General features: G+C 40.1%; 1 protein-coding gene and 2 pseudogenes across 11 annotated transcripts in view; 1 reads left to right on the top strand and 2 right to left on the bottom strand.

Moving 5' to 3' along the window:
* LOC148775481 (ankyrin repeat domain-containing protein 26-like) overlaps positions 1–23,966 on the top strand; it is a 221,217-nt pseudogene that overhangs the window by 144,292 nt on the left and 52,959 nt on the right.
* The window catches only part of LOC129556178 (ankyrin repeat domain-containing protein 26-like), a 90,039-nt gene that overhangs the window by 41,857 nt on the left and 24,216 nt on the right, over positions 1–23,966 (bottom strand). For 8 of the 11 annotated variants that reach the window (XM_088844236.1, XM_088844232.1, XM_088844234.1 and 5 more), the window contains 13 exons: positions 22,878–23,007; positions 22,515–22,576; positions 21,076–21,163; positions 18,509–18,537; positions 18,342–18,414; positions 15,707–15,955; positions 14,586–14,668; positions 9,140–9,282; positions 8,806–8,865; positions 7,527–7,697; positions 5,520–5,550; positions 3,267–3,327; positions 2,987–3,177 (listed from right to left, as the gene is read on the bottom strand). In XM_088844236.1, coding sequence (XP_088700362.1) covers positions 2,987–3,177; positions 3,267–3,327; positions 5,520–5,550; positions 7,527–7,697; positions 8,806–8,865; positions 9,140–9,282; positions 14,586–14,668; positions 15,707–15,955; positions 18,342–18,414; positions 18,509–18,537; positions 21,076–21,163; positions 22,515–22,576; positions 22,878–23,007 — 1,371 coding nt within the window. The remainder of the gene's footprint in view (positions 1–2,986; positions 3,178–3,266; positions 3,328–5,519; positions 5,551–7,526; positions 7,698–8,805; positions 8,866–9,139; positions 9,283–14,585; positions 14,669–15,706; positions 15,956–18,341; positions 18,415–18,508; positions 18,538–21,075; positions 21,164–22,514; positions 22,577–22,877; positions 23,008–23,966) is intronic. The other 3 variants (XM_088844233.1, XM_088844238.1, XM_088844239.1) reach the window with 3 other exon arrangements.
* LOC148775482 (putative coiled-coil domain-containing protein 144B) lies at positions 9,643–12,283 on the bottom strand (annotated as a pseudogene).

Raw genomic sequence — 23,966 nt, 5'->3', positions numbered from 1 at the left:
TTTATGACAAAAGCCCTCGAGAAAATGGACACAGGAGGAACCTACACCAACACAGTAAAGGCCATATAGGATAAACCCACGGCAAACACTATTCTCAATGAGGAAAAATGAAAAGCATTCCCTCCAAGATCAGGAACAAGACAAAAGTTGTCCATTCTCACCACGATTACTCAGCATGGTTTTGGAAGTCCTAGCTATGGCAATCAGAGAAGAAAAAGAAAGAAAAGGAATCCAGATCTGAAAAGAAGAAGTACAACTCTCACTTTTGCAAATGACATGGTACTACACATAGCAAACCCAAAAGAAACTATCTATTTTCTAGTAAAAGAAAATTACTAGAGCTAAACAATGAATTTAGCAAAGTTGTATGATACAGAGATCACTTGAATTCCTTTATACGAACAATGAAAACCCAGAAAGTGAAATTAATGAGCCAGTCCCATTCACCACTGCAACAAAAAGAATAAAATATCTAGTAATAAACCGACCTAAGGAGACAAAAGACCGGTCTACGGAAAATTCTAAGACACCGAGGAAAGAAAAGAAAGACGACGTAAACAGGTGGAGAGAGATTCCAATTTCCTGGGTAGGAAGAATGAATAGTGTGAAAATGACTATACTACCAAATGCAATCTACAGATTCAGTGTGATCACTTTCAAATTGCCAGTGGCATCTTTCACACAACTAGAACAATACATACAATGGAATATTACTCAGCCATAGAGAGAAACACACTTGAGTCAGTTCTAACGAGGCTGACAAACCTAGAGCCTATTCTCCGGAGTGAAGCAAGTCAGAAAGAGAAACATAAATATCATATACTATTCGCACAGATATGGAATCTACAAAAATTCTGAATCTACAAAGGTACCAATGAATTTATTTCCTGGGCAGCAATGGAGAAACAGACATGGAGAACAGATTTACGGACATGGGGGGAGGGGAGGACTGAGAGGGTGAGATGGATGGAAAGAGTAACATGGAAACTTACAATTCCATATGTAAAATAGACAGCCAATGGGAATTTGCTGTATGGCCCAGGGAACTCAGAAAGGGACTCTGTGACGATCTAGAAGGGTGGGATGGGGAGGCAGATGGGAGGAGGGTTTGGGAGGAAGGGGACATTGGGTGTACTGATGGCTGATCCTTGTTGATGTCGGACAGAAAACAACAAAATTCTGTAAAGCGATTATCCTTCAATTAAAAAATAAATACATTTTATAAAAACCCCATTTATTTGAAAATTTCATCGTTTTCTTCTTATTTCCCTATAAAAGGCACACTAACGGCTCTGATTTTTTATCTATGCCTTCTGCAATGGCAGATAAAGACTGAAGCAACAATTTGGATGTACGAAAATTAGTAAAACTATGATTATCCAAGTCGGAGATTTAAAAGTTTTCAAATACATCTATGACTATCAAGCAGGATAAATATTCACATCAGGAAAGAAACAAATGAGTTGAAAACATCAAGCAACCAGGATGGGTGAGTTTTAGATATGGAAGAATTTGCAGTTTAGTTTAACATGCATAACAAAGAACTGACATGCTAATTTAACACCTATACATATTGAAGCTAATAAAGTTTCTTAAAACTGAAACCTAACTTAAAAATAACTTAACTTAAAAAATTACTTCTTTAAATTTTATTTTGTAATAAAATTCTTAAAATGGAATATACATATTACTAGAGATATTTTAAAAAGTAAAACATTATCTTTCTGAGATAATTTTATAAAGTCTGTTGGTAATTCTTCTTTCCTTATGATTTTATAACAAGTAGTCTACATAAGAAAAAAATCATGAATTGTGACTTCATTCATTTAATGGATGTAATTGCCCATCACTTGCAGATATTTGGAAAAGATAAATCAGAATCTCTCGGCAGGAGGGGCGCGGGGGGAAGTTCTACATTTTTTCTTTAAGACTGTTGCAGGTTAAATTGTCTCATGTCATGAAGAGAGTTTAAGAATCTCATGTATATAATTATAAATTAAAATTTCAATAAAAGACAAGATAAAATGCTTATTTATTTCCCCTTTATTTTCAAAAAGATCCAAAACCTCCACCAAGATTATACCAAACAATAAGATAAATTAGTTAAGTACATTAAGTATGTATCAAACACTAAGTTAGTAACCACAAGAAACAGAAGGGCCACAACTTCTTAATTTATCTGCTAAGGCCTAAAACTGAGCTCATCTAGAACTGCATATGAATTAAAGTTTTGTAGGTTAAATAGAAGACATCGCTTCATTAGTTTCAAAGTGAGAATTTTTTTAAAAAGAGAACTCACTTCAAATTGAAATGAACTTCCAGAGGGAACCATATTCAATATAGATATATACATATACAAGCGTAACCAAGTCACATTGTTATACACCTGAAACTAACACAGTATTGTAAATGACTACACTTCAATGAAAGAAAAAAACAAAAACCACCACCAACCTCAAAGACAACCACCAAAACAGCTAAGGAGCAAATGTTCTTTCAGTTCTTCACAAAAATCAGCTATATGTCATTCAGAAGAGTATAAGTATTGAGTTTTCACAACCTCACTTTCTCCTAAGTGGAATTGGAAATAATTCATCTCATAACATAGAGTACCTCATCCGACTTACCCCCACTATTTCTGTTGTGTTTGTAAAATAATCTGTATCATCTTGACCTTCATTCCATCTCCTATTCATCTTATCTTTTTTAAATGAATTCTTCCCCTTTATCACCCTCCCCAGCTTCATATTCTTCTAGCTGTTTTTCCTAATTGCTTTGTAATTTGTTTCGTTCCTAATGGCACACTTAGTATGCCAACATTTATAAATCTGAATCATGCAGATATATTGCTCTTATCACATCATTTTGTATCGTGACTTTGAAGTCTTCCATTTCCGCGGTGGGATCCTTTTTCTCATCATAAGGATCAAGGGAACGGTGTGTGAGAAACTACAGGGGAGACAGAGTTAAAAACAAAACAACTAACCTTTGCTAGACCAAGGCCTGCGGGAGTCCTGAGTGGTTCTGGAAGAGGCTCAGGCCTTGGGAAGGCAGGATGGGAGAAGCCCTGGACTCCAGGTGATGTTTTGGGAAAGGTTTCAACCATGTCTCCAATTTCACGATCAGAATTCTTGTCCTCAGAGAAGGTGGTACTCCCTGGCCTCACAATGCCACATTCTAATACAGTGAAAGCAGAAAGTACATGAGAACCTGGGTCGTTTCAAATCAGGGAAGAACACCAGGAGGACAGTCTTCAAATAACTTACTGTTTCTCTTGGATTGCTGAAAAGCCTCCGTTAGCCTTGCTGAGTTTGATTTCGGGACATGCTGGAGAGGAAAATAAGAGCTTGAAGAATGACAAGTATCAACTCGAATAAAAGAATTATAACCTCCCCCATTCCTCTCTGATCGAACACAAAGAGCACAGGCTCTGCAGTCATTCAGATGGGGATTCAAACCCCAGTTCTGCCACTGACTGTCCTTCTCATGGGGTAAGCACTGTGACAGATGACATCAGAAGCCCCGGATGTTCCTCTCCTTACCCCTAACTGGCTGCTGGACAAATACCATGACACCCACTAGATTATTTGCTCTGCCAAAATGTTCTAGAAAAAACATTTATCCCTGGGAGTAGTTTAGAGTACTATTGAAAAACTAAGGCATTTAAATTCATTGCTATATTTTGAAATTTGCTTGCATGATTTCTATATGCATGAATTATCACTTGGGAAAGCAAATATGAAAGTTTAGATTACAGTAGAACCTTATTTAGATAAGTTACAAGTGCAAACAGGATACGCTGCTTCTATTCTGTTTGTTAAACAACTAAAGACAAATGATTGTTTCCATTCGGCTCCTTCGAAGAAAAAGGGAAAAAAAAAAAACAAGAGTAAACCTGTAGGGAAATGATCACGAATGAAAGCCACAAACACTAAACAGAACGCCGTAATCAAACATGTTCACAATAAACGCAGAGAGAGATGCACGGAAAGAACAGACCCTGAAGAAAAGTATTCTGCAAGGAAAAATGAGGTTAACAGTTAAAAAAGTGGAGGAGGGAAAAGAAACAGAGAGACATTCCTAGTCAAGTACAAACTTAAGGAAAATATAATAAGTATAAAAAGGTTTGTGGAAAAACACATACATTTAAAATCCATATACAACAGATCAGTAATATATCAGGTTTCCTAAGGATATACTATGAACAAAGCCTCTATTTTATATGCTTTTATTAATATATAAATTATGCATCTATAATATTCTTCAAGTTTTATGAAAATATCAACATACATTTATATAAAACATATTTAAGACAGAGGCTTTGGTTCATAATATAGCCCTAGTACACTGATCTGTATTACTGTGAAACTTTTTGTTTATATACACTACCGCATCAGAGTTGAATTTTGCCACTATAAACAATGTCACTCGATTAGCCCCACATCGTCATCAGTCAGTACCTGAATGTTGTAAAGTATTACTTGAGAGAGAGAAAAATTGATTAACAAATATTCCTAACTATTCACTGGGAAAAGAACTGGTAATCAAAATTCTGAGGAGGACATATGGCTTGAAAAGAAACATTTAATGGAACACAAGATGGGGCTAAAAAGGTCAAAAATTTTAACCTAAAATTCTCATCTCACATTTGGTGGACACTGACAAAAATACTGTAACCCTTTACTTTTCACGTATTTTTTCTTTATTTCCTTGTTATGCAGGACCTCCTTCCTTAACATAACTACTGTCTCAGTTCTTCCCGAGAGCTTTTCCTTGTGGCAGATCTGCGGCTAGGACCTCGGGGATGGGACCCAGTCCGTGTTTGAGAGGGACATCGGTTGGGGGAGTGAACTCCTCTGCTCTGAGATGCCACTCGAGAACTCTGCAGAATGAAGGACAATCAACTTCAAGAGTGTCTGGCTTCTACCAACTGCTGGAAAAAATCCACGGAGAGCATTCCTGTGCCTCTCGAGGATGCCAGTTAACCACACCCGTCCTGGAGGACTCTACTGTGAGGGAGAACTCAGCTGGGAAAGCTGGAGCCAGCTCTGAGCTGTTCACGGGGCAGGTGGACTGGAGGGCTGACGGGCACAGAGGGAGGGGTCCACGACCCTCAGCCACCTGCCAGATGGCAACGGGGAATTTTTAGAGGAAAGCATGTCGCCATCCTCGGAAGCAGTTTCAGATGACTGAGTTAAATCATCAAGGGAATTCAGGTGATCACTTTGTTCTTTGACCTACACATGAACAATACTGTTTCACAATGTCCTTAAAATATGTATAAAATACACCCAGTGTACAAAGGTGATAAATCCCTTTATCAAAGCAAAAGCAGAGGCTTCTTAAAAGAACAGGTTTTTATCAAAAGGATGACTTCATCAACAGAGTTTCTAAATTATGTTTGCAAAGTAAATGTCTCTTCAACAAAGGAAGATGTTCTATTTTGCCACTATTCCTTTTACGGAGTATTTTTTAGAGAATAATATATGTTAAAGTTAATTTTTTTCATTTTACTATACCTTCTTTTCATATGCTGTTTTCCTTGCAGGCCTAAAAAAAAAACAAATGATTCTTTTCAGGCTAAAATTTAATAACTCAAAAACATAAGCAATACCTGAACGTTTGTTTTTTATATAACACCCTTGCATTCATAAGTAATTTCTATCAAAGGATGAAACAATAAAAAAGAGTAGCATTAAAGGACAAAGAAAATATATCTGTAATATTAATAAAACATTAAATTTAGATCAAAGGAAAAGGAAAATCCTAACATTACTTGCGTTATGTGATAGAAGCAGTATACCAGGGTTTTTTTTGCAGTGTCATTTTTAATAAGAACTGACTTTTATGGCAATAAAACCTATCTCGGAAGTATTCCCTAAGTCCTTATAAGAAAGAAACCCATTTTTTATCACGATGTTATTAGCTTTTTGAGGGCTTGTTATGCAATGGCTATGCATTATTACAAGCATTTGACATGCCTTAAAGGCATTTTAAGCCTCACGATCATTCTGGGAGATAGGTAATATATTAGATCTTTTAGCTAGGAAGAAACAGAGCAAAGAAAGGCTGAGGCACTTGCCCAAGACCACACAGCAGTTCACCAACACCCCCGAATTCAAACCCAGGAAATCTGGCCTGAATGCTGCTGTTCCAAAATACGCTGAGAAAGTGATACTGAAAATTCTTTTTATTTATTTATTTAATTGGCTTGAGCTTGAACTTTTTTATCTTTTTTTTTTTTGGAGGCTAATTACTTTACAATATTATTTTGCTTCTGCCATACATTGATATGAACCCGCCCTGGGTGTACATGTGTTCCCCTTCTTGAAACCCCCTCCCACCTCCCTCCTCCCCCTATCCTCCCTCCGGGTCAAGTCTTTTTAACTAATATGATACCAAATGAATCTATATTATTATCATCTCATGTCTAGCTATAACTACAAATGAAAATTCTGAATCTATAAACATATTTCTAACAAAACAAAAAGACTTTAGATGTAGGCAATATTGGAAATCGGCTTTCAATAAAGATTTGCTTTTTGTAAAGAAATTCATCAATACACATTCATTCAAGCATTCTGCTGTTTCCTTATGCTTCCGACATACACTTGTGGAGCACACCGTATGTGTTAAGGACACTTTCAGTACAGGAAGCATGGTTTTTCTCATTTAGATCTTTATCATCCGAAGTAATAAAGTGTACAAGATTGTTAATTGTTTCTACTGAAAATAAACAAAATCCTCCCCTTTTGAATGAAGTTAACATGATGTGATGTTTCACAGTACTTACAAAATCAGAGCTACCCTCGATGATACTATCAACTAGAATCATCAAGGAATGATTAAATCCTATTCAGTATAACCTAAATATCTGTAAATTCATGATTATATAATTTAAAAAGATCTATGTATGATAGAATTAACTTAAGTAATCATCTACATATTCATTTACATAAGACTATTATGCTTCAGAGCCAATGAACCAGCCCTTCCCCAAAACTACATATGTACAGAAGTACATATGTACATAATAAGCATGTACAATAATAATAATGTACAGTTAATTTATTGTCATAGTTTAAGATAATGTCATACAATCAATAGGCTTTCTAATATTGGAAATGCAAACAAGATTAAACTCAATAAACACTTCCTCCGCTGGCTCATTTCCAACAGCATACACACTCTACCAGCTCCCCTCTTAATATAAAACAAGAAATTCCTTTGAACTCCACATGCCTCTTCAATTACCATCCAGTTCTTCACTGCCTGCCCCAGTAAATATTCCCTATGGAGCTGTTTACGTGTATTCACTACAGTCCAGCTTCCAAGTGGACTATTTACTGAAACGACTTCCGGCCAAAGGCACAGGTCCTCTCCGTAACCTTTCTGTGGTGTTCATCCAGTAGAGTTGAGGATTCTCTTCTCTTGGCCTGTATACTATATTATGCTGCTCTATTTCCAGAAGAAGTATTCAGTGCTAATATTTCTTCCCCTAGAAATAAAGAATTTGTCCGTGTTACCTGCCATCCTCTCGATCCTCTTTCCTCAAAATGCTGTCATCATTCACATGCAGCAGACCACCAGGCAGCGAATCGGTCTTTCCAAATATTGGTGCAATCACACATTCTTCCTGTGTCCAGTTGCCATTGTTCTTTTTCTCTATTTCCTTCCTGGGCACGCCAGGATCGCTACTTTAAAGAATCCACAAAAAAGCCAATGTTTTCAAATAATTCAACTAATAAAGAATAAAAAAACAATTCTTGTAAAATTCCAACTCTTACCCATCTTAAGTCATTAATTAATTCACAAAACAGTTACGAAGTACCAACCATATGCAAGGAAACAAATTCTTCCTTCAAACACAGATATACAATTATGATACAATATGATATGTAGGAATTGACATATGAAAGTCATAAGTGGAATAAGGAAGGATTCACAGAAGAAGTGAAGAGAGGAGGCCAAAAGGAAGAGAAAAGCGAGAAATCATTCCACTGGGAGACTAGAATGTGAGCACACAGGTCAGGCACACAACATCTAGGTTGTTTCCTAGGAACCTGGAAGGAAAAGTACAAAACACATGAAAGAAAGTAGAGACATGCATCTGGAAAGACACTGGGAAGAACCTCAAGGGCTACACTGAAAACCTGGAGTCCACTGGCTAAACACAATGATTCTTAGACATAGGAGCCATAATTAGATTTACACTATATTTTTTGTTTTGCTTTTAAATACGGTAATGTTTAATTTCGGAATTTCCCTGGTTCTCCAGTGCTGAGGAATCTGCCTGCTAGTGCAGGGGGCACAGGTTCGATCCCTAGTCAGGGAAGATAGCACATGCCGCGGAGCAATGAATCCTGTGCTCCACAACCACTGAAGCCAGCACCCTAGAGCCCATGCTCAGCATCAAGAGAAGCCACCACAATGAGAAGCCCAAGTACCACAGCTGCAAAGACCCAGCGCAGCCAAATAAATTAAAAAAAAAAAAACCCCTCAAAGAGAAAAGTAACAATTTAGATGGTTTTTAGAATGACAAGTGGCACATCCACCATGAAAGAGGAAATCAAATTTAGCGGGGTGGGGGGCAGTTTACTTGTAAACCACCCACATGGGTGACGTCAGCATCAAGGATGAAAGGCAGGTGCCTCGTCAGCTCTCCTGCCACCAGCAACAGTTTGGCCTCCATCCATGGACACACTCAAAGTGCTAGGAGAAAACTGCCAACCAAGAGTGCTCTATCCAGAAAAGCTGTCTTTCAGAAATGAAGGAGAAATAAAAACTTTCCCAGACAAAGCAAACCTGAGGGAGCTCATCACCACTAGTCCCGCCTCATAAGAAATGCTGAAAGAAGTCCTCAAACTGAAATGAAAGGATGTTCGTTAGTGACATGAAATAAATTTAAACATACAACACACTGGTTAAGGCAAGTATGCAGTCAAACGCAGAATACTACTGTAACATAGTGGTATGTTAACAAAGTAACTAGTATTAAGGCTAAAGGATGAGAGTACTCAAAATAACCATATCTCCAGTAAAATATAAAATTCGTCAATCACAAGCATTAGCTCAAGTTAGAAATGATTTTACAGGCAATTAACAAATGACCTACTGCTAAATATCGATAGAGGCTTACCTATCAGAACCTTCACTCTGCATGGCAGGAAACTCCTGCTTCTTGTTTCCTCCACGCTTTCTCTGCTGAATCCATCGGCTCTCAGCAGCAGCATCCCAGACGCTGTCTGATACTTCCACTTCACTACTTTTTCCTTCTTCAACCTTTAATGAAAGTTTGACACTAAGAATGATTGCTATTACTTAATTCTAGAGACTCTGTTTTCAATTTATTATTTGACTCAGCATTTGCCCTGACGTTAACTGATAAAGATATTTTTGAACTTAATTTTATTACTTACAAGTCACTGAAATTTTTCTAAAATGTGCTTCTTTCTGTTTGAGGGAAAGAAACAAAATGCCCAAAATTTCAAGAAAGGCTTTCTTAATAAGATACAGTTATCCACATCCAGTCTTCCCCATCTGAATGGCAGAGATAGAGAAATAAACACACACAACATCTGTCCTCTTCGGTCTTTAGCACCTGGATTTTCCATGAAACAGTCAGATGTAGAGGATGTGACACCTTAGTGCCTCAGAGACAGAAAGGAATCTTTCTTCTTTCTGGACTAAAGCTATTCTTTCCCCACTGCCTTTTCCAATTCTTTTTTCACTGGGATCCAGGCGAGAGCAAAAACCTCATGGTGTTCACTGAAATATATGAACCAAAGCTTACCAAAACACAAGGAGCAGAATGAAACTGAGGAGAGGTTAGTTAGTGTGGAATTCTGGAATATAAGTAACGCTTCCCAACTCCACATTCAATAACCATCAGATTTTATAGCTAGAGGGTACAGAAATAACTATCTACCTTTGCCCACTATTTACCAATAACAGCTCTAAAATAAAAAAAAGGTTAAATGATAAGTTCAAAGCCCCTAAAGTGGCATTCCCTAACATTTTATGGCACCAAAAGAGATGATACAATTCTGTAATCTTGAATCCGATAAAATTACCAAACAAATTCCTCAAATGAATCAGGTAAGTGAAAAGCGTGACTTTGGCAAAGTAATTTAAGTCTTAAGTTGGGGGTAGGGTTTACTCTCTTTTTTCTTTAAAGGAGAATAGCTACATTTTCTTCTTGTTTTGTCTTACACAAAAGAGCAAGCAAGTTTCAAAACCTACTATGGAAGAAAGAAATATCTCACAGCATCTCAAACATCAGTTTTTTCTTTGGAGATACACACTTGATTCTTTTTCTTTTTCTGCTGAGGGTGTATACTACCTATTGGCTTCCCTGGTGGCTCAGATGTTAAAGAATCTGCTTTCAATGCAGGAGACCTGGCTTCGATCCCTGGGTTGCGACGATCCCGTGGAGAAGGGAATGGCTATCCACACCAATGATATTCTGGCCTGGAGAAATCCATGGACAGGGGACCCTGGCCAGCCACAGTCCATGGGGTCGCAAAGAATCAGAGACGACTGACCAACTCTCACACACACATATACTACCTATGTGACAAAATCACACATGTCAAAACTTACTACATTTTAGTAAACAACATAGTGAAGAGGACTCTCTCAAAAGAGACATCTGAGAGTGGTGATTAAAAACAGCCTGAAGTGGCCATGTTGGATATCTAAGTGCCCAGGGACTGAGGAAAGCAGAGAAGGTCACACATATTCAACCACAAGGAAGAGATTAGAGGAAATGTGTGTTTCTGTCCCTTCTCGCAGTCTCTGCTTTCTTCCCATTCTGTGGAAATGCAACGTATATTTAAGCCAACAAAGTTAAACAAACACACACACACTGCAAAACCCTAGTTGCTCATACTCCTTGAACACTTTCCTCGGTGCTTATTCTGGCTCAGGCGGTTACATGGTGTGTAGGTAAATGAGTTTCCCAGTCCAAATGAAAGACTGACAGAGACAGAATTAGATTGATTGAAGGACAAAAGCCATGAAAACAGTTTCCTGAATTCCTATTATTTGGATGGCAGAAATAATCTATTTCTACACAAGTACCTATTTAGATGACCCCACTTTATGCATAAGTAGAAAATCAAAATGGACCAGATCATCCAGAAAGGGAGAAACCAAAGCAAGAGCAAATGAACCTCTACCTCTTTTGCAAGCTGAATGGTCTCTTTTTCCAAAGCTAACAACACTACTTGTACCATGTCTATTGTGTTCTTAAACCTCTGCATATCCTTCTGCAGTTCTTCATTGAGATACACTTTGGATGCTCTGTGACTATTCGGTGGAGAAGAGTTCCCATTTTCTAATTCGGTCCCACGCTTTCATCATCACTAGCACTGCAATTACCTGCATGCAGTAGCTTCTGGAACCAGTCCTGTATAGGTTTGGTTTTCTTATCAGTATTTTTAACGACAGCAGGAGTACCGTGAGTTTTTATTTGAATTACGTATTTCATCTTACCGGAGCAGACAAGCCACAGACTAGATTGATGTGTCTGTCCGATGTCTAATTTCCGACTAGTGGGATTTTGCCTCGTATTGTCTGATATTTTCATATCAAACTCTTAGTCTTCTTTCACTTCAAATGTAACTACCTGGTTCCCTACTTTTTTATTTTCTACGTCATTATAAAAACTCTCCTCATTTTTGATAAACACATGTTCAATATCTAGTTTATCACTTTCAAGGTCTATTTTATTTTCACTGAAACCAAGCCTTGAAGGTGACTGACAAGCGTATCCCGGGGACCCACAGTTTATTCGACGAAAAAACATTTTCGAGACTGGGTTCTTTTTGTTGAGGACATACTTGGAATACTAGAGAGACAGCTACTCCAAATGCATCTTTCTCCCCACCATCAGGTGTATTATTTGTCATGTGAGGAGGTATTTCCTTTCTGTTTGTTCCTTCTTTAGGGTGATCATGTAGTGACTCCTCCTGAGGACAAATAATAATTTTGTATTTCTCACAAATTTCACCTAACGTCTGCTTTAACTCATTTGTGATGGTTTTAACTTCTCCTTCCATTCTAATTTGCCTTGCTTGATCCACATGTTTTCATACTTCTCCACATAAGGAGGCCCTGAACGTACAGATCTGTCCTGTCTACAACATTCCTTATTCATTGCCGGTTCTTGAGGCAACTTTTGCAGCTGCGAGAGTGGAAAATTAACTGGTTGATTTTCAGGTGTCTTTTCTGGCAGGGTACATGTGTGCAAAATAATGTAATTTTTCACTAATCCAGTATGGATAAAGAAAAGTCAGAAAATTATTAAAATTTCACTGTTAAACTTCTTAATTTATATGTAACTACTCACAAATCACCAGATCACAACAAAGAAGTGAAAAATAACTTGCCTTACCCAAAAATAGGAGAAAAACATTCACTCACAAACCCAATTTTGCAACTGTGTGATTGATTTAAACAATGCATACATGTGAAATCTACCAAAAATGAATTAGATGATTTTTAATGTTCTAAATGCTTCTTCCCTTAAAAATATTTCACCTCACTACACCATATACAGGGAGTCCCTACAGCATGTCTGTTAAGTATAAGGTCAAAACGGCCCAATGATGTTAGATAAAAGAACTCAGACACCAAATAGGTGATTTAACAAGCTTTCATGGCAAGGCGCTCCCTGGCGGGGTTCCCAGACCCAGGTAAGTGAGGTCGAGGAAGTCCGCGCCCGAACAAAGGCAAGAGGCAGCTTCTATAGCTTTACAGGAAGAAACAGCGAAATTTTTCCCGATAAGGCAAGATTTGGAGTGGTGGTCCCTCATAGGTCAGTTAGCCGGGGAGGCAAGACTGGGTTGGTTGCCCGGTCTGCTCAAGGTTGTGCTGACGCAGTGAAATAGTTTTTGCTGTTTCTGGGCAGAATGCTGTTTCTGGACAGTAGGGGGAGGTTAGGAGAGGGTTGATTTCTACCAGGAACCGCTATATCAAGGACACTCAAGCAGTGGGGGAGGGAATGAGGGAACAGAGCACAATAGTCAGCGTTTTTTCCACCAGCGGGGAAAAAAGGAAGGGGGGGAAGGACAAGAGGCCAAGATGGCCACCGAGGTCCGACCTTACATTAAGATTTTTGGTTTTCCGTTTTAAGGACTAATATCTGGAGAATTAATAAAATATCTTTATATGACCAGGAGCTAAAATCAATTAACACTGATCAGACAGAGGAACCAATTCCTAAACTTTAATGCAAATTATATATTATGATAGAGTTATACATCAATACATATCACCTGCTTACATTCAGTTATGTGTGTGCTAAGTCGTGTCTGACTCTGTGACCCCAAGGACTGAGGCCGACCAGGCTCCTCTGTCCATGGGGGTTCTCCAAGCAAGAAGACTTCAGTGGGTTGCCACACCCTCCTCAACCCATGCCTTCCCAACCCAGGGATTGAACCCAGGTCTCCCACACTGCAGGCGGATTCCTTACTGTCTGAGCCACCAGGGAAGCCCAACAATACTGGAGTGGGTCCCCGATCCCTTCTCCAGGGAAATTTCCCGACCCAGGAATTGAACCGGGGTCTCCTGCATTGCAGGCAGATTCTTGACCAGCTGAGCGACCCAGGAAGCCCCTGCATTCAGTTATCTTATGTTCTGCTGCTGCTGCTGCTGCTGCTAAGTCACTTCAGTCGTGTCCGACTCTGTGCAACCCCACAGACGGCAGCCCACGAGGCTTCCCCATCCCTGGGATTCTCCAGGCAAGAACACTGGAGTGGGTTGCCATTTCCTTCTCCAATGTATGAAAGTGAAAAGTGAAAATGAAGTCGTTCAGTTTTGTCCGACTCTTACTGACCCCATGGACTGCAGCCTACCAGGCTCCTCCGTCCATGGGATTTCCCAGGCAAGAGTCCTGGAGTGGGGTGCCATCACCTTCTCCAATATTATGTTCTAATATCCACCAAAGAAAGGGGATAAAGCATTCTTCATAATATCTACTGACTTCCCACCCTGAAATAAATTAGAATGTTATCATTTGTACTCTAAAAACAAAGGTCCAATCTAGAAGGTTCGATTCTCTTAAGAGGCAACCTGGTTGATTCTATGACCCCACTCTCTCCCTGAATGTTCATCCCAAGTCAATCATGCTGAGATGATAGGTAGAATGAATCTTTCATCTCGGCATCAGTGACTGGCGATTTCAACGGAAAACCATGAGCCACTGGGAATGATTTCTCTTTACACGTATCTAGGTCAGAGGCCGTCATATTGTTCGTAATTTCAACTGCTTAACCTTATGATTCAGTATTTGATATCACCTTAATCATGTAATGAAGTTATAAAAATGGAAGAAGTAAACAAGTCAGGAACTTTTTTCCCCTCAATTCCAAAGACAAACTATAAAGTATAATAGATTCTAACAGCATTTTAAGTTATATAGTTAAAGGGCTATAAAACTATTAAATTATTATCTATCAATTCTAAAAGGATAATTGTGAAAGGCACTTTATTTGTTATGGACTCTGTTACACACCGGATTGTGTTGCTAAAGCACAGAAAATGGTATTAAACCAGAAATTTCAATTTATAGTTTTACTCACCTGTGAATGGTTCCTTTCATCTCCATCAAGTTTTTCTTGTTCTTCCTCCAATATCACGTCCAAGTCTAGTTCTCCTGACAAATCTGCATGTTTAGGTAAAATTACTTAGAATATTTAGATAAAAGACATAATCTTTATTTAAAACACAGACTTAAAAGAGTGTATCAAGTGACAACTTAAGTTCATCTTGTCTTCAGATGAATATTTACTTCTTTAAGAAATCCTTCCAATGATCAAAAGCTTCAACAAACCATTTGGGAACTACCAGAGGTCACCAGGATACAGGCACATAAACATCTCAAAGATTCATTCATGAATTCATCCAAGCATCCGTGAAAAAAACAATCAGAAACCAAACAAAATTTCAAAATGCAGGACAGACATATAAAGCCACAGTATATTCTCTTCTCTGCTTCATCACAGTACCTTTTCAACAACACGCCAAGCCTCAACTGCATTATTATTCTTAGTTTACGAAATTCCTCTTACTTTGTATGCTTTTATCAATTCCTTCATCTGAAATGCTTCCCTGTACTCTTCTGACGAATTACTTTTCATCTTTTAAGACTCAACCTGCTTTGTGACTTGCCCTTGATTACAGCTGTCTTTCCCCAGATAAACAGCTGTCCCTTTCCTTGTAGCTACCTTAGTACTTTGTAGATTTTTCTAGGGTATCTTTATAGACTTCTCCAGTGATAGACATACATCTGAACTGTAAACTATTTCTTCACATGTCTATCCTCTTAGCTTCTAGACTGCAGAGGACAAGCTGTTAAAAATCACCTTAGTATAAATATTCTTAATTATTTTTCAATAATTACTTGTCTACCGAGGTCTCACAAAGAGTCCCAAAGTTCTAAATATAATCCTGCTACCCACGCTGAGACGCATGCTAAACACTAGCCTAAATGAACTTGCTTCCTCCAAACTCTCTTTGTTATTTCTTTACTATGGTCAGAGGGAGAATGCAAGCACCTTAAGAGGTATTGTTTGGCTGCAGGTTGCATAAAAGGAGTCAGCTAAGGTAGACTTTGCCACAAAATCTGATCCGGAACCGTCAGAAGGACGGTAAGGCCGTGCCCAGGGGGCGCGTGGCTGAGTGCCCTGGGCTTCTGCATTACCTTCTTTGCTTTCTCTGTTCTTTGGCAGCGGAGACTGGCACAGGTGATGGGGCGTGGAATTCCCTACCAGAAACACCGCTGCCTTTTTCATCTTTTCTTTATCTGGTACGGTCTTCAGTCCGAGTTCTGTGGGTGCCGACTGATTTCTGGTCACTGATTGGGACACCAACGGACGCTGATCATCAACTTTCAAATGCCCGGCTCTTTGACAAGTCTCCCTACTGAGGCTCCAGCTAGTCGAATCCCAATCTGAAAAATGTGAAAACAAAGTCTCCATGGATCAGGATCTGAGGCAGAATACAACTCTGCCTACCTCGTACAAAGGCTTTCTTCAGAGAATCAGTTCCACGTGCTCCTTCCCCTCAAATTCAGTACTCCTTCAGAGGTTACGCTATCCCACGTGTCACTGTCATTCATGAAGAGATGTTAACTAGCGTGTCTCGCTTCTTCTACGTTTTCTTTTCCAGTATTACTTTGAGTCACCCAATCTTTATTACATACTCTGTATTTCATAAGAACTTTATTATTATTTTCCTTGAACATACAAATATTTTATTAACAAAATTTATCTCTAATTTATTTTACCTTTAATTTTGCATGACAATATTGTGTGTTCTAGAGACCATGGTTTTCAAAACACTTTTAATGAATGGTACTACTTTAACTAATGGTAGAAACCTAGACAACATATTAGAAAGCAGAGACATCACTTTGCTGACAAAGGTCCGTACAGGCAAAGCTCTGGTTTTTTCAGTAGTCATATGTGAGGGCTGGACCATAAAGAAGACTGAGCACCGAAGAATTGATGATTTCAAATTGTCATGCTGGAGAGACTCTTGAGAGTCCCCTGGACAACAAAGAGATCAAACCAGTCAATCTTAAGGGAGATCCACCCTGAATAGTCATTCGAAGGACTGATGCTGATGCTGAAGCTTCAACACTTGGCGCGCCTGATGCGAACAGCTGGCTCACTGGAAAGGCACCTGATGCTGGGAAAGACTGAGGGCAGGATGAGAAGGGGAGGGCAGGAAGAGAAGGGGGCGGCAGAGGATGAGATGGCTGGACAGCATCGCTGATTCAATGGAAAGGAACTTGGGCGAACTCCAGGAGCTGGTGAGGAACAGAGAGGCCTGGCTACAGTCCATGGCGTCACAGAGTCGGGCACGGCTCAGCGACTGAGCACCACCACCACCAACAACAACTTTAATTTCACTGAGACGGTCCTTCCTCAATGGACAAATGTCTTCACTCATTTTTAAAGCCTTGGATAAACATCATAACCTGCAGAAGGAAATGGCAACCCACTCCAGCATTCTTGCCTCTTGCCTGCAAAATCTCTTGGACCGAGGATCCTGGCGGGCTACAATCCATGAGGTCGCAGTGGCTGAACACGACTTAGCGACTAAAGAAAAACATCATGAACTTATATAAGAAATGACAGCCTGGTGTGTGACTAATGGTTTCCATGTGAAAATAGGTAAGTGTAGGACCACACTGGATCCAAAGAGCACAGAGGGACATGAGACAGGAATGAATACACCGCAAAAAACTAAAACTGTCAGATCTAAATTTCTTAACAGAAGTCAAAGGAACAAGCTAGAAATGTAAAAAGGAAACTTAAAACCCTGTGTCAACACAAGGGCCCCTTTACCGTTTCACATCCAACCACTTCAATGGTTTAAAACAGGGGTTCTCAAGTGTACCCTCAGAATCGCTGCAGTCCAGAGACCCATCGGGTCAGGGGGTCCAAGAGGTCAGAACTATTTTCACAACAACAGGAAACATTCCTTCCATTCTCATTCTGTTCTGCGGGCACAGTGGACTTCTTCAGAGACACGAGATGTGCTATCACAGCACTGAGGACTAATGGAATCAGCAACTATGATTGTGTGTGCCTGTATTTTAAGGTTTTCAGTTTTATTTTCCAACATAGTGAACCACAATAGACTTAAACAAAGTTCCTTGGAATGCTCAATAATTTCTAGAAGTATAAAAGGATGCTAAAGCTGAAAACTTTCAGAATCGCTGTTTTCAAAGATTATGTCTATCGAATCCAACGGATGATTACTCCCCCTACTTGTAATAATCAAAGACACCAAACACACACACACACAGAGTCTGCTTATCAAAACATCTGATCGGCCTACATTCATCTGTGTAACGACACTGAAATGAAATAATTATCAGCTGAAATACAACTGACAGGTTAGCAAGTGAACCTTTACTCTAAGTAAAGGTCAGAGTTCAAATAAGCATTTTTGGACACTGGAAAAATCTTACGGTCTAATAATTAATCTCTGAGAACTCCTGAGAGTATAGAGATTCCAAACTGAGAACTTAAGGGTATCGAAACATATACAGAAACATCTTGAGTTCAAGCTTACATTTTAAACATTTCTTGTTCATATGCTTGTAAATATCTTACCTTTCAAAACATGGATACCAACAAAAACATTTGCCTTATGTATGTCCAATTCTGCTACTAAATTTGCAAAGAGAAGTTAGGAGTATGAAGAGCTAGCATTTCAAATATGTCAGTGTCCCTCTTTCCAGAATGGACTTCCCTGATGGCTCGATGGTAAAGCGTCTGCCTGCAATGCAGGAGCCAGGGTTAAGTGTGTATCACAAAATTTACCTGAACTAGATGTTTGTGGATCCTTCTTTCCGGATGTTTTATTAGGAACAGAATCCTTCACTCCGACTGCAGGCTGAATGGGTTTGGAAACAAGTTGATTAATAAATAATGTACATATGATACAATCCGCAGTTCATAATTCAAGATAAAAGCATAAACGTTTTTACCTTCACATTAAGACATTTCTCAGGAGGAACTAAAAGGCAAAGGGACATAGAGTTAATTACATGTAAATGTGAAAGCCAGCTGTACATTCATGCAGAGTTAGTACCGAGCAGAATCCTCGTGCTCAGCCTTGACACTGAATACATTTGGTTTCAGTGTCTTGATTTTAGGGGGATGTTAGGACACTGGCAAGACGGACATATGAATCCATTACAGATAGTGAAGAAAAATTAGGAATACAGGTTTACCTAAACAGGCAGTAAAATTTCAAAAGTAACATCATGTTTTCAATGAACTTAGAAAATACCAAAGAGCACACAGACCAACGTGAACATGCTGACTGATGAGGAGAAGATGGATCTTAATCGGAGGAGCAAACCATGACCCCAAGAAGACAAAGGTGAAAACAGATGGCAAATGCAACAGTGTATCTTGAATGCAATACAGCAGTACCATTTACACCATTATACTACAAGGATTTAACATGTTCTTCAATCTGCCCAGTCATTTAAGAAGTGCACCGTTGGGATGACAGTTCAGCTCAATGTATAATTCATTTCTCATCAGAGAAAGAGTAATGAACCGAGTAGCTCGGATATACCCTTGTAGAAAATGGTTCATAAAAATATTCATTTTTTCCCCCATACCCATGTGGGCTACTGGTATGCCTGCATGTCTTGGCTCCTCTAGTTTAGCCATCTTAAAATTTCTCGATCCGCTCATGCAAGAAGGCTATATAAGACACACCTACGAAATAATGTACAATAAATTCTCAACATTGAAATACAATGATCAAAGGGAAATAATCAACTTAATTGGCACAGAATTATTAGATGCTAAAAATCTTGCATGTTTTAAAATCAGTGTAGGTATTTATTGAAAATAACAATTCTAGCATTTAGGGAATGAACCCTATCCATCTGTTTTGTTTCAAAACTTAGTTTGGTTGGGTACATCACGCTAATGCTTAAAAGGATTTCTGTGAAACAACTGTCAAAAAATCAGTTATCTTAAAAATAGTCAAACCCTCCGTATTCAAAGTAATCTAATTTGAATCACAAATAGCAGTACAACATATATCTTTGATGTCTATCGTTACTTGGAGTAGCTGGGGTTCACCCTACTTCTAGCACCCCCTCCTGCCTCCTGTAGTAGTGTCGGGAACAACAATGATCTTATCTCTTTTCAGGGCAAATACATGGAAGCCTCTGGAAGGAGTTCTCTCAAGGTTCCTCATCAACTCCAAACTCGCCTCCCTGAAGCCCTGCTTTCCTCCTTTGGTCCTTTCACTAGGGTCCTTCCTCTGTGAAGGGGAACCTTTGGACTCGTGGTCTGAATTCTTTCCCTTTACACTCTTCCTGTGGATCATCCCCACCACTGCTTTCTCCCTCCCTGCTTAACGTGCTCCTTCGACTCTTTGCTTCCCTCTGGCTATAGACACGCTCAGAGAGAAACATAAAACAATGCTTTTCCTTGATCCTGTTAGGCCTGCACCAGCCAATGCTCTTCTTCCAGATTTCTCTAAACGCAAGGCTACACCCTTGCTACTCAGACAGCTTGTTAGAAATGCAGAAACTCAGACCTCCTGCTCGGCATGTGCACTTCCCACAAGGTGTCCAGGCGACTAATTAACATTTGAGAAACCCTAGTCTATGCGGAGTCTGCTTCTACATGACTTCCACTTCATTCATTCTCCTGAAATCTCAGCCTCAACTCCTCACTCTAACACTTCCCCCCAAACTGAAACTGCGTTACCAGTTGGAAACTTTCCAGTGGACTCTCTATCAGGCTGTGGGTTCCTTGGTCTCCCCATCACGCCCCCTGCTCTCTCCTCCTTTCCAGCTCTCTTGTTCTGTCCCATGAGACACCATCCTACAAAGCAGCAGCATTTCCCATTACAGCTGAGCACCTACCCCCAAGCTCCCCCAGAGGATGACAACCCGCTCTGTACGCCCAGGGACCGCACTTCTGAGTGTCTTCCTAATAACAAGTCAACAGGAAGAGGGGGGAACTTTGCTGTTCTTCTCTGACACGTTTTGGTGCCGGAAGCCCACTTCATATTCACCGTCTGTGTCAATTACTCTCCCTTCTTCTAAAGACCTATCTTACTTATGGCCACCTTCCCCATAGGCCCTTGCTTCCTTTGCCTTCATTTCCTCCCTGCACCCTCCGCCTCTCTCATCCTTCATTCCCTCTTTCCTCTGACTTCTCGACCTTCCTTTGGTTGTAGAGTATCTTGAAACAGAACTAGTAATTGTTTCTTTTGTCCATGTGGCACACGGAATCTTAGTTCCCTGACCAGGGATCAAACCTACACCCCTGCACTGGACAGTCTTAACTTGTGGACCTCCCAAGAAGTCCAGGAACGAGTAACGCAGCTCCTGAAACTGGATTCTCAGTTTAACCTGTGGCCGACACCCGATGAGACAGTTTCCCTCCTCTTCTCGTCCTCTGCCTCACTGCGCAGGTGACAGGTGTTTGCTGTCTTTTGCTTTTATTGCCTGTTACAATATTCCCATTTTAAATCAATATTCTGTCAAATAACCTTTCTACAAAATACAGTTCTTACCGTCTACTTGTCCATTTAATATATTTTTTCCTCTCTGATCGCCAGATAAATGATCCACACACTTCCGTGGAACGCTCTCAGAGATACTCTGTGAAAATGAATATTGAGTTCCGTGAAGCTTTCCTAATGTCTTCTTAAGAAAACACCCTACTTTTAAAAACCGCCTACATTTAACCCAGTTAAGACAGGTTTTGCCACGATCTCACAGCTGCCAAATGACAGAACCTGCATGCTGACTTCATACACCGCTGGATCACCAGGCAGTGGCTGCCAGCAACGAAGACATCAGGCCCTTCCGATCTCCTTCCATAGCTGCCACCTTCAAACAGGGCATGGTTACCTTCTGTTATCTCAAGTACAGCTGCCATAAAGGCACCCTGCCCTGCTACTTCAGTTTAGTCGCTCAGTCGTGTCCGACTCTTGGCGACCCCCATGGACTGTAGCCTGCCTAGCTCCTCCATCCTTGGGATTTTCCAGGCACGAGTACTGGAGTGGCTTGCCGTTTCCTTCTCCAGGGCATCTTCCCGACCCAGGGATTGAACATTGGTCTAATACATTGTGGGCAGATGCTTTACCGTCTGAGCCACCAGCGAAGTCCCCTTGCTACTTAAACAATTCAAAATGGTTTGTACTTATTAAAACATTGCTAAAGCAACTGCTGTTATTATAACCCCACATATTTATTACTATTCCCCATGGTTTTGCTTCTCTTCAAATGTTTCTTCCAGATTAACCTGACAATCCACACACAGTAACACCTTCCAGTGTCAAGCACTATCTTTCAAGGTCCAACTGATAAAAAAACCACATTTCGACCTGTTTCTCTCCGTCCCTCTCTAGCAGTTTTACACGTGCACATGTACATACATTTGGTTGGGAGACTTGGACTGACAGACACACACTGCAGACTATTGTGTATGAAATAGGTAACTAATGAGGACCTACTGTATAGCACAGGGAACGCTACTCAACATTCTGCACTGGCCCATATGGGAAAGAATCTAAAACACAGGCCACACACACACACACAAAGAGGCAATACACACATACACACACACACACACAGAGGCGATACACACACACACTAAAAAAGAGGCGATTCACACACACACACAGATATAAAACAAAGAAACATCTGGCCATGGACTGACCTGAAATAATGTTTAAATTTTCAAATAAATGTAACTTCAACGGATTCCTTATGATCTCTAAGCCTTGGTTTCTGCACTACGCTGACTTCATTAGGTGAATCTTACAAAGGAACAAAAGTGTACTATGTGCTAGTATTTAGCACAGAAGTATTTTATTTAATATAGGTTAGAAGTAAGAAAAGAGTTTTGATAGGGAAATGCAAAGGTGAGAAAGTCACAGCATCTCCCGCTTTCATGATCTTATATTACTCAGGGCTTACATTTCAAAATAATAACAGAAGACAGTACCTCAGAATCCCAAGGTGATTCTATATCTTTCTCTTCTCCCAATCCTACGGCTGACATCATGTCTGTAAAATGCAGTCACAGATATATGAATGAGAACAGTCACTACTACGAATTGTAAAGACATGTGTAAGTCTATCTCTATCCACAAATATTCCCATAAAATAAAGCAGTGGAAAAGAATTTCAGAGGGTTGAAGCATTTTCAGGTAGAAAAACTTGGTAGTAGGTGGGACACGTCTGAAGAAAGAGAGCAAAAGAAATGTACTTAAAATGAAATGGATATCGTATTTGGATCTATACCCTTTACATGTCTTTATATTTGCTTTTAAGTACAGAAAACATTCACAGGCATTCACTGACTTACCACTTCTATTATTTTTGTGTGCTCTATCAACAGAAGTCAAATGGTCATGATCTGCTTGCTCTTGGGGAGCCCTTTCAATAATATCAGCATCACTTTCTTTTTCAACAAGATCTGGCTTTGTGGCTCCTTCCTATAAAAACAAGACAACATAAAACAAAAACCCAGCTTCAGAAAACACATTCATTCATTTGGTCCTTCACCCCGTCAGTGAGACGACAAACAATCGCTGTGTCTAGGACGTCCTGTAGGGTGTCCTGGGAGAAGTTAGAATTGTAAAGAAAAGAGGGATTCTGCTCTGTGTCTAGGCGAGGCAGAGACACACGGAAACAAACAAGAGCAGAAGAGTATCCTCCGAGAGCGCTGCCGCTGAAGCGGACAGAGCACAGGAAGGGCACCAAGGAGAGAGGAGGCAGGTGTACCTGCGAGCTCAAGGACCGCTGTGACAAAGGGCTGTGTCTCAGAAGATGGAGAGTGCAGAGCGGGGGGCGGTGAGGGGATTGTAGAAGGGCGGCCCGAGCCAACACATGAGGTGCGCAACAACGTTAACAAGTCACGTGGAAAACCAGATCACAGGTACTGGGAACTGAATAGAGAGACAAAACTGGAGGACCAGGTTCAAACAGGAAAAAGCAAGTGTCATCTTCTTCCTTCCGGTGACAGGGATCTACTAAACAAGTAAAGGCATCACATCATCACAAACATATTTTATTTTCGGTGGTGCCACGCTTTTATTCAAATGAAGGGAAAGGCTGCACTACACTAGGAAGTAGAAAGTTCAGTTTAGTTCAGTTGTGTCCGATTCTCTGTGACCCCCTGTCTGTCCATCACCAACTCCCAAAGTTTACTCAAACTCATGTCTGTTGAGTCGGTGCTGCCATCCAACCATCTCATCCTCTGTCGTCCCCTTCTCTTCCTGCCTTCAATCTTTCCCAGCATCAGGGTCTTTCCGAATGAGTCAGTTCTTCACATCAGGTGGCCAAAGTTTCAGCTTCAGCATCAGTCCTTCCAGTGAATATTCGGGACTGATTTCCTTTCGGATGGACTGGTTGGATCTCCTTGCAGTTCACGGGACTCTCAAGAGTCTTCTCC

This window comes from Moschus berezovskii, chromosome 15, assembly GCF_049115385.1.
Source record: "Moschus berezovskii isolate FMDL1 chromosome 15, NW_MosBer_1.0, whole genome shotgun sequence".
In the NCBI taxonomy this organism is placed as follows: Eukaryota; Metazoa; Chordata; class Mammalia; order Artiodactyla; family Moschidae; genus Moschus; species Moschus berezovskii.
Note: the sequence above shows the minus strand (reverse complement) of the source record. Positions and strands in the feature narration are given on the sequence as shown.